Source organism: Xenopus tropicalis, chromosome 3 (genome assembly GCF_000004195.4).
Source record: "Xenopus tropicalis strain Nigerian chromosome 3, UCB_Xtro_10.0, whole genome shotgun sequence".
Taxonomy (NCBI): Eukaryota; Metazoa; Chordata; class Amphibia; order Anura; family Pipidae; genus Xenopus; species Xenopus tropicalis.
Genome location: NC_030679.2, coordinates 41478915 through 41489786, shown reverse-complemented (window position 1 = coordinate 41489786; position 10872 = coordinate 41478915). Strand labels below are relative to the sequence as shown.

The 10872-nt window shown below is 39.6% G+C and overlaps 1 protein-coding gene across 1 annotated transcript; it reads right to left on the bottom strand.

Annotated features, from left to right (window-relative positions):
* Positions 1-1405: 1405 nt before the first annotated feature.
* Positions 1406-6052, bottom strand: pole4 (polymerase (DNA-directed), epsilon 4, accessory subunit). Its single transcript, NM_001016605.2, is given in 4 exon segments — positions 1406-2131; positions 2883-2924; positions 4362-4446; positions 5830-6052. Coding segments are annotated over 4 exon segments (342 nt in total). The 5' UTR covers positions 6031-6052; the 3' UTR covers positions 1406-2117.
* Between the last annotated feature and the right edge of the window lie 4820 nt (positions 6053-10872).

Genomic DNA, 10872 nt, shown 5'->3' with positions numbered 1-10872 from the left:
GCACCTGGGTAGTAACTCATGGCAACCCATTAGATGTTTGCTTTCGTTCTCCTACCTTTAGCTGGTTGAAAAAGACTAATCACTGATTGATTGCTATAAGTTACTGCCCAGTGTTTATAAATGAGCCCCACAGTTGCAGAAGTGAAGCTGGTAAATCAAATTCCCTGTCAGCAGATAAATCCTGTTTAATGAGTTGCCCCTCATGTCAAAGTAGTACAAAAAGGGGTATATTTATCATGCTGTGTAAAAAGTGGAGTAAATCATTACTGGTGATGTTGCTCATAGCAGCCAATCAGATGCTTTGCTTTGGTTTTCTAACTGTTGAAATCTAATTGCTGATTGGTTGCCCTGGGCAACATCGCTGGTAATGCTTCACTCCACTTTTTACACAGAATAATAAATATACCCGAAAGAGTACAAACCCACACTTCACTACAAAGCCAGTTATAAGGCTAATGTCCCATGAAGTTGATTAAGTCACCCGCAATAGACCTCTGAGACCGCAAGCTACTAACCGCTCCGAAATGCCTTTCCACTTTGCATCATGAACCTTTTTCTGCCTTAAGAGCATAGCAGGAAACTAGGTAAACTGGATGGCACTGTGAGGCACGCGGTGAAAAATTTCCAACTTCCATGTTTACCTGACAAAAAGTCACGTGATTTTTAGTATTCAGTTTGGCCAGGACCTTGGATTCGGCCGAATAAGAATCCTGCCAAAAAAGCCTGAATACAGAACCAAATCCTGGATTCAGTGCATCACTACTGATGATAGGCACAAAGCACTATACAGTTGCCCTGGAATGATATAGGCAAAGCCCACTACACTGTAGTGTTTACCTCCTTTGGCTAATTTACAGAATTGTATTGTTGAACTCCCTGGTATAATAAGCTCATCTAATCATCAAAGATTTTAAAACAATTATGCGTTTAAAATAGAAATATTCATACGAGGCCGTCGTTTAATCATGTTAAGATGGCCATCCATGTATCTATAATATTTGGTTTTGTACAGTTAAAAAAAAAAAAAAACTTGCCTTTTGACATCAGCTGGACTTGCAGTGCCAAGAGTATTTGTTCTTTCTAGCATGCCAGCATCATAAGCACCACCTTGTGGTGAAAAATAGAAATACAAAAAAAACCCAAAACCCCCAAAAAACCAATGTTTATTACTATTAGATTTTTTTTAATCCCCTGCCTTGAAGATGCTACAAAAATAAACTCAGCACAGTGCAGAGTGGGGTATATATCAGTTAATGTTTTGTTTTGTTTTTTAAAACTTTAAATCTAAATGAGAGATATATATATATATATATATATATATATATATATATTTATTAGTTATATATAATTAATCCTTATTGGAGGCAAAATAATCCTATTGGGTTTAATTAACGGTCAATTTTTTTTTTTTTTTTTTTTTTTAGTAGACTTAAGGTATGAAGATCCAAATTACAGAAAGAACCCTTATCTAGAAAACCCAGGTCATGAGCATTCTGAATAACAGGCCCCATACCTGTAGAAGCAAAGGTTTATAACATGCATGCATTCTCTGCAGGGTTGTAGAATAAGAATGTAATACTTATGGTACACAGATATTTGAAGTGGGAGAATGATATAAGCATAAATGGATATTTTGGGTAAACCTTTGCATATGAGGCCATCCTGGAAGACCAAATAGTGGGTTTAAATTTAATTTAAAAGGACAAGCAAAAACTTGGCATGTTAGGTCTTAAATCACAATGCTGCCAATAACAGGCATTGTATTAATGGGTCTAGTTGTAGACCTGCAAAACAAAAGCAAATCACAACAGGCTAAACAAGAAGTACTGAGCTGTTGTGCAGTCATCAAAAATGATGAATAAAGTGCATTTTAGACGGTTGCTGACAAAACTTTAAGCATACTAAACTTACAGGTAACCAAAAGTAATCATTCAAGCTGCATCGCAGCAGTTTTCAGTTTGACACAAAGTAAACCATGTAGAGATGTCACGTGAACAAAAAGGATACAAGCATTTTTTATAAAAATATACATATATATTTAAAATATAAAACAAAAAAAAAAAAAGAAAAACTGATTTCTTCCTTTATTTGAAGACACTCGGAACATGGCAAAGCACTCAGTCTAAGGTACCTAAAGGAGGGAGAAAAAATGTGTAAGCAACCAGCTAAAAAAGCAAATAATTTCAAGACACAGAAAACTTATTGGGTTATGCTTTACATTATTTTTACATCCTTAAGAGACTCAAAATTCCTTTAGTTCTCTTTAAAGAGCAACCTGCTAAATTTAATCTGGGACATGAACATACTGGATTTTATACTCATGTATAATGAAAGGGGGTGTTCTCCTTAAATTAAAACCTAAGATAATGCAGATAAAGGACTTCAATATGTAAATTTCTCATGTTTATTTGCAGTTGGTCTTTGTAAGAACTGTTTACTTTATGCAGACTTGCACTAACTGCTACCTGGTTACTAAAGACTACACTCTACCAACCAAACAGCGGTGTTGGCGATTAGAAAAGGAATACGAGAGGGCTCCATTTAGCAAGTCTAGGTGTCCATCTCCAACCATTGAAGTGGTGTATGAACATTCTGGGTAATTCAACATGCTTTTCCTGAAGGATACAGTACATTCCCATTGTTCACAGCCACTTGCCTGTCATATACTGTCAGCTGTTAATGACCTTACTGCTGCTGGCAGAAAACAAACTTCTGGATTCCTGTGACCTTTGTCACATTGTATTTTGTCAAGTACAGTTGTGTAGCCAAAAAGCCCTTGAAGGTAATGAGTTAAACTAACACTTATAACTGGAGAAAATCTGGAGAACTGTAGAAATCAATACTATTATTTATGTGCAAATAAACACACACACAGAACTTACCCTCCAGGAAAGCAAACTCATCGATGGCATCTATAGCATTATCTGTCAACATAATAAAAATATTATGCTATTATATATATATATATATAATATTATAATATGACTTATCATTACCCACTTATTATACAGCGCTGCGGAATATGTTGGCGCTTTATAAATAAATGTTAATGTAATGTAATCATGGTGTTTCAGGCTTTAGTATTTTTTATTCTTTCAATTTGAACACTAGAAAATTGCTGTGTATACAGTATTTAAACAAAAAAATCTTCTGTAATCTGAAGAGATCTTGCATAAAGATTTTTTTTTTTTTATCAATAACAGCTGTAAGATTAATATGGTTTCTAAACATTTTTTTCTCTATTGGAACATGTCCTTTTGGAATAAAAGCAACTACACCACGGAACCTTGTTTATTACTTTTCTCTCATTCCACTGCACTGTAAGGACATTGGGGATTATAAAGCAGTCAGTAATTCTTTCCCCCAGTCAAACTTGTAGCAGATTGCTTAAAGCGAATTGGTGACTGGTTGCTATTACCAACAGCAATCGTGCAATATAGTAAGTGCATAATTCTGTGTATCATAAAAAAAAGGCTTAGGAGAGCACCTAAAGTAGTTTGTTTTTCATCTTTTTTCAACCCATTTAATTCAGCTTGTCCCAAGACTGGTTATCACATGAGGATCCCCAGGACTGACTATGAATAAGTAGGACAGCAAACATGAATGCTAAAGCTCCTGGTGCACAAGGAATATTCTCAGTCTCTGTTAACATTTCAGCTAGCGGAGAAGCTCCTTAATATGCACACTGTCAGTTGCAAAATTTTAATCATCAGGTGGGGGTGCAATGAGACTGTGACCACAAAATTCACATAGAGAAAAGGGGTCCTCTGCACTCACCCATTAGAAAAAGTGTTTATTATAAAAAGATTAACATTTGGGCTATCACACAAGCCTTTTTCAAACTTTGTTTTCTCATAATAAACACAGTTTCTCTTCATAAGCCCTGTGAGTGCAAAGCCCTTCCTTGTTTAAAATATGAAAAAAAAAAACACAATTGAGGGGGTGATACAGCTAAACAGTTACTCTTAAACACTTACCTGTCCTTCAAATGCATGCTAAATAAGGTGTATATATATTATAATTCATGTCTTTAATATTTTTAAACATGTGTAAGGAAATTCGCTGGAATTATTAAAACCACCCCCACTTGGGTGGATCCTTGGTAGTTGTTAAACTATTAATATATACCGGCACACTTGTGTGGGTGGTGTTGTCATGAGGAAGACACCCCTCTGTGGTGTTTGAAACATTGACTTGAAAATTACATATCAAAATATAAAAAAAGCTTATTTTATAAAAGACCAGTGTGCATCAGAATATTTTTACTTGTATAAAAGGTGAACATGAACTTTTATATTTACATTATTCATACAGAAAATAAAATCAAAGATAAAAATAAGAAAAATAAGGCATATACATACCCAAGTCTTTCCTTTGCAGTGTTTTTCTCTTTCCCTGCTGCGCATACAGATAAGCGTCCTTGGCAATAGTTTCAATAAATAATTCCTGGTTTAAAGATAGCAACAAAACTTATTTTAAAAAGGTAATAAATGTTTTTGCGTAGCACAATTAGACAGAGTGAGAGAGATTTTAAGTGCAAAAATGGCATGTGAAAAAGACAGTGGAGAAGAACCAAAATGTGGCAGTGTGGTTTATCAGTAGCATTAATGGAATCACCAAAATGTGAAGGTATAGTGGCACAGATTCAGCTTCTGCTGCATGCTATAACTTTGGCCCAACTGGACATGTTACGGGTAAATCATGACAGCCACAACCATCCTGTTGGACAACGGTTACAGCATGCAGCAGAACCTGAAAGCAGTTTTAGTAGATGCAAATGTTTCATCAGCAGTCGCAAACAAGTAATTTTTAGGTTTGTTGAACACAAAGTGTTCCAGTGCAACCTCCCATTTATACTAATAGAATCAGTCTGGCATTTAAAAAATGCTTAAATGTACATGTTATGGCTCAAATCTACCTGTTTGGTGACCAGCAATAGATGCACAGTCACATTTGGGAGCAAGCTGGACTTACACCCAACACCCAAGAGACATCAATTGATGCAAGTGATTTCACGTCCAAGGTCTGTCTCAAGAAAGACCCAGTAGGCCTTCTAAACATTGCTTGATTTACTATTCCCTTTCCTAGGTTAGGCGCAGGCACCTACAAACTCTCAGCAGGTTGAACAGTCCTCATTGGTTTCATAGCCTGAGAAACAAACTCCTGCACCTGCAGTAATTACTTCTTAAAAGAGATTTTAATTTTAACTGCACACTGAATCTGAAATGAAAAGAAAAGTGCAGTCTGACAAGGTTCTCATCATGCTGTTTCCCAGGGGAGTCTTCAGCCACCAAGAATACAAGCCATTCTACCAACCACTGGAACCAGAGGAAACGCACAGACTGAAATCCAGCATAGTGGGGATAGTTAGTTGACAGACAAAATGTGGCACTCTGCTAGGAGCAAAACTACAACTCCCAGCACCGCACACAGACACACACTGCTTGACCAGCTGCACCTCCAGTTGTTGCTGAAATAGAACTCTTGGCCTTCAGAGCTGTGTTTATGATACTTGTGATCAGCAGACCAGAGACAGCTGGATGACAGGGGGTAGACATGCCAAATATGAATCATTTCTGACTGTTACACATTCCTATCTCAAATGGCCCCTTCTAGGCAGGGTGACCAATGCCAATACCCTCCCCTACCCTTAAAGTTAGAACCAATAGTCCATGAAGAAGTAAATGTTTCTTGCTGATCTGTTCTACATAAGTCCGAACAGAGTTCCAGGCTTGTTTAACAGTCTCTCTCCCAAACAACTATACACACAGGATAACAGCATAATACACGCATGCGCACTATCCCACATATAAGGAAGTCTTCCCTCACCGTCGCTTTACTAATGACAAACACTGACTCCTGACTAGCCAATGAAAGGTCCGGATCCGCTTTCATCAAAGCTTTTATCCGGGACAGCGGCAGTCTGGCTTGTTTCTGAGGAGCCGGCTGTGCAGACGGACTGCTTGGTTCCCCTTCTTCCTTGCTGCCACTTCCCTCCAGCGACTCCGGCTCCGCTACCGCTGCCGCCATCCCAGCAAACACCGCAACCGCGCTCAGCTTCCTGACAGAGTCTGATTGGAAGCGCGGGAAATGGTCACATGATACACTCCAGCTAATAAACAGCGAGTGCTAGCTTCATAGTTTCAGGCGCTGGGAAAGAGAAGCTTGTCTGCACAGATTGAGAGTAGTGTGTGAAAGTGGCACAATGATGCCGGGGTCTGGACTGTCAGATTGGTATTGCAAAGCAGACACTGAGACTCTTTTAGCTCCCAGAGACCGATAATGTTAGAAAAATCTTGTCTGTCCATCTTTTCATTCTGAAATCAAGGATATTAATGTGATGTTTCTATCTGCAAAGGGAACATCCACTTCACGTTAATACCCTTGGTTTCAGAATGAGACGTTAGACAGGAATTTCTAATATTATTAGTCACTGGTGCTTAAGGAGTTGAGTTATAGTATCTGCTATAAGCTCAAAAGTGAGGTCATCACGTGTTTTTTACCTGTGTGAAATTGCACCAGGCTGAAAAGCACTAGGGCAGTGACACACAGGGAGGTTAGTGGCCCTGTGACACACTTTATTGCGGTGGGCGACTAATCTCCCCACAATGCCACCCCACTGGCAAGAATGTAAATCGCCGGTGGGATGGCGTATGCGTCGCTACAACTTCCGAAAGTCGCCCAAAGTTTCCTCTCTAGGCAACTTCGGTCGACTTAGGGAAATCATAGTGAACAAAGATAAAATCTTGGGCTGGTGGTATTTGTCACGTGGGGGACTAATCTCCCCGTCTGTCACTGCCCTTAAGCTTCAGAGTAGATTGGGGCACTGAAAATATCTGCACAAAAACACTTTTATCCTCCTCTTGCCAAGGCTTACCGTATATATTCGAGTATAAACCGAGTTTTTCAGCACCAAAAATGTGCTAAAAAATTAACATTCAGCTTATACTCGAGTCAGGAGGAATACACGCCTTTTTGTTTTTGTTTTTTTTTTAAAGCCTGACCTGCACAAGCCCCTCCAGCGATTGCAGCCCCCTCCAGCTTCACCAGCACGGCCAGGCACCCCAGACTACCTAACAGTGCGCTCTTCTTCGCGCCTGGGAGGAAGTGACGTCACGCTCCTCTTCTTGCCCACTTCTCTTTTGGGACCAGCCAACCAGTGATTCCCACCAACCCACTAGCCCCACTAATAGTGCCTCCTTTTGTGCCCCACAGGCCCGGGCCTAGGGCGCCACAAGTTTAGGGGCGGCATGCCGCCCCGTCGCAACAGAATTTTTAAATTTGGCTCCCATACGGAGCAGTCGGGACCTCTCCCCACTGCTCCGTATGGGAGTTTAAATGTGCGATTGCGCATGCGCACTCGTGGGGGGCGGGGCGGCCTCGAGGCACCCAGAAGTTAAATCCGGCCCTGGTGCCCCAAGGAGGGAGTGATGCCCCTGCAGTATTAAGGTACTGTTACAAGTATTTTTGGGAAACTGCAGCCAACAAAGAACTCTGTCTGCCACCATCATCTTATCCATTGCCTGCACATAAAAAGTAAAGTAAACATAAAGGGACATATTGCTAGCATGAAAATAATAATTGTGTGTGTGACAATTAGCTGAATTATTATTACTAGATAGGCTTAAAGTTGTGACATTTACTGAGTCTCAATCAATGTCATTTTATTGGTATTTATTATTTATATGGTATATATTTATTGGTATTTATTTTGATTATTGAAACTTAGCGGTAGCTGTATCTAGTAGAATTAAGTCTAAAACAACTGGACTTTTCTGAGTTTTTCTTGAAAACGTTTCACCACTCATCCAAGTGGCTTTTTCAGTTCAAATGACTGGTAGGGGAATTCCCCGGTATTTAAACTCTTGATGGTGGGAGAGTCACAGACATCCAATCACAATGGTTCCATTGAACTTGTTCAGTTAGGTGTTAGCTGAAACTGACAGGTGTAAGAAGGTATGATCCAATCACAATGGTACCAAGATTCTCATTGATGAAGGTGTTAATCCTTCAAAGTACATGACTGGAAGTGTGAACTGTTGTGAAACCCCCGGGGTTGTATGCTAATGACAAGCGGTGTCTCAGGCCCCTCCTCTGTTCAGGGATGGTTTTTCCAGGCTGGCATAAATGGCCTCTTTCAAAGCATCTGTCCTCTCGGTCCAAAATATGCACGATACTGTCCTCAAAAGAGTGACCTTTTTCTTTGAGGTGTAGATAGACTGCTGAGTCTTGTCCTGAGGAGTTCGCCCGCCTATGTGGGGCCATTCTCTTACAGAGAGGTTGTTTTGTTTCCCAATGTATAAGTATATGTATATCATGACCTGGATAAATGAGAATCTTCATAGATATATTAGCAGTAGCTGCTGCATTTCCCACCCTAGGCTTATACTCGAGTCAATAAGTTTGTCCAGTTTTCTTAGGTAAAATTAGGTACCTCGGCTTATATTCGGATCGGCTTATACTCGAGTATATACGGTATTTGTTTTGTTTAAGCAACTCTGGCTTAGACTTAACATCAAACTTAGTAAGAACCACTCAAATACAAATTAGTTCTCCTTGCCTTAGGCTGAAGACACAGAGTTACTAGTAGCAGCTAATTGTCACGGAAAATACCCTGACATAGACAACTGACAATTGCCTCTGCTAAAACACATCGAGACAATTATCAGTATCTTTTATCTATTTTTGTAGCCATGACATGTGTCTTCACCCTAAAGCTGGCCATCGGACACGCGAAAGAACGTTCCAACCCTCCGCCGACATTCAGGGCTAAATCATCAGATATCGAGGTAGAAACAATAGGATTTCTACCTTCTTCTGTTAATTCAGCCCTGAAGCTGAATCGACATTGAAGGCGCTCAGACGCCTTCAATGGCGCCTGATCGGCGAGTAGACCGTTATCAGCAGCCTTCTGCGATGTCGGTCGCCTCGCCGAGTTGCCATACACGCACCGCATATCATACAAAACAATATTATCGGTGCGTGTATGGCCAGCTTAAAGGCTTACATGATAACATCCCCATCAAGCCAGGAATACTTGGCCAAATACCACCAGCCCAAGATTTTATCAAGAATGTGTCAGCATGACTTAAAAAACTACCTGGTACTAATTTAATGTTGTAAAACCAGTAATCTGCCTTCCCCCAGCACTTACATTACTTTTTTCCCCAGCATTACCATAAAGGCCGTCTGGCTTGGGGGTGTAGTACAAATATACCTACTGAAGCCTGACATCAGACTTGCTACAACACTGGGAGGTGCTGCTGGCTGATACCGTAAGAAATGGGGGACTCGAGGAATGGTAAAATATTACTTTTAGTGCCAGCAAGCACTTCTTTTTATGTGTTTGTTTTTAAAGGCACACAGTTATGCCACTGTTAACACCGGGAATGTGCAAGTATTCCAATAAGGAAATGTTTTACCTATAACATTACTTATAAACAGAGCTATTGATTTTATATTTTAGTAATCTGCTTGCAGGGGTGTATTCCTGCCTGGGTATGTAGCAATTTATGGTGAGGAACTTTTATTTGAAAATGGAAACCTCTAGAGAGTAGTGATGAGCGAATCTGTTCCGTTTTGCTTCGCCGAAAAATTTGCGAATCTTTCAAAAGATCCGCGAAACGGCGAAAAATTAGCGCAACAGCGAAAATGTCGTGCGACAAAAAAATTGTCGCCCGCGGCTATTGTTTAGTCGCCCGCGGCTATTATTTTGTTGCGCGGCTATTGTTTCGTCGCCCGTGGCTATTATTTTGACACGCGGCTATTGTTTCGTCGTCCACGGCTATTATTTTGTCGCCCGCGACTATTCTTTTTTGACAATTTTTGGACGTGCGGCGAATCCATGCCTGGCGAAACTTTTCGCCCATCACTACTAGAGAGTAAAGAGGCAGTTCCAGGATTGTGAGCTCAATGTAGTGGAATAGTAATTTGCAGACAAAGGTTGGTCTGTGTGAATATTCCTGCCATGTTGCTGTTACTAGTGTGCAGAAGGGATAGGAGACAGAAGATGAAAGTTTTGGGGTTGGCTGGCATGTAGCCATGGGACATGCCCTCAAAGGGCTTGAAGTGCAAATTTAAACAGAGTCTACATTTTAGTTCCGTATAAAGAACCTTGCAGAACAGAATGCAGATTTAAGAATGCATTTGGGCTAAACATTATCCAGAGGTAATCTTTGCTTCTTCAGCGTTTAGTGTTGTTCAACAGACCCTAGGTTTAGAAGTAGATAAGTAGGATTACCTGGTGTATAAACCAAACATCTTCCATCTTCTTTCTCAGCAACTTTAACAAACAGGCATCTCATCCATTTCAGATTCAATGTTGCCTTTAGGTACTGTGCTGTACATACGTGTAGCATTGTTTTGAGCCAGAAGAACCCACTATTCCACTAGTAAAAAGTACTCACTAATGTGCCCTTAGACTCTAGTTACTTTATTATTTTTTTTTATTATTATTTACAGCTTACAGTGTTTTAAATGAATAAACTCTTACCAAACACAACAACTTTGTATACACATTCGAAAAATATCTTTGCTTTTTTTAAGTTAGTGGTATTTGCCTTTTTTCTCATTATGGTTTTAAACAAGAGGAAATCAGCTCAGTAACAAGACACAATTTTATATTATCAGTATTTACCATATAAAGCTCTTTAATAAACATTTTTTAAATAAAGTGAAGTTCTGAAAGATAAATATTGCACTTAAGTGAATAAAAGCATTTAACCCTTTGAGTGCAGTGGAAACATCGAATCTATGGAGAATCTATCAATATGTGGGTATCGTAGATTCTGTGTTTGGAGGCACTTATAAGGGTTAAACTTTGGACCTTTAATTATTACCTGCTAAGACATCTTTTATGTGCAAAGTTGAGGT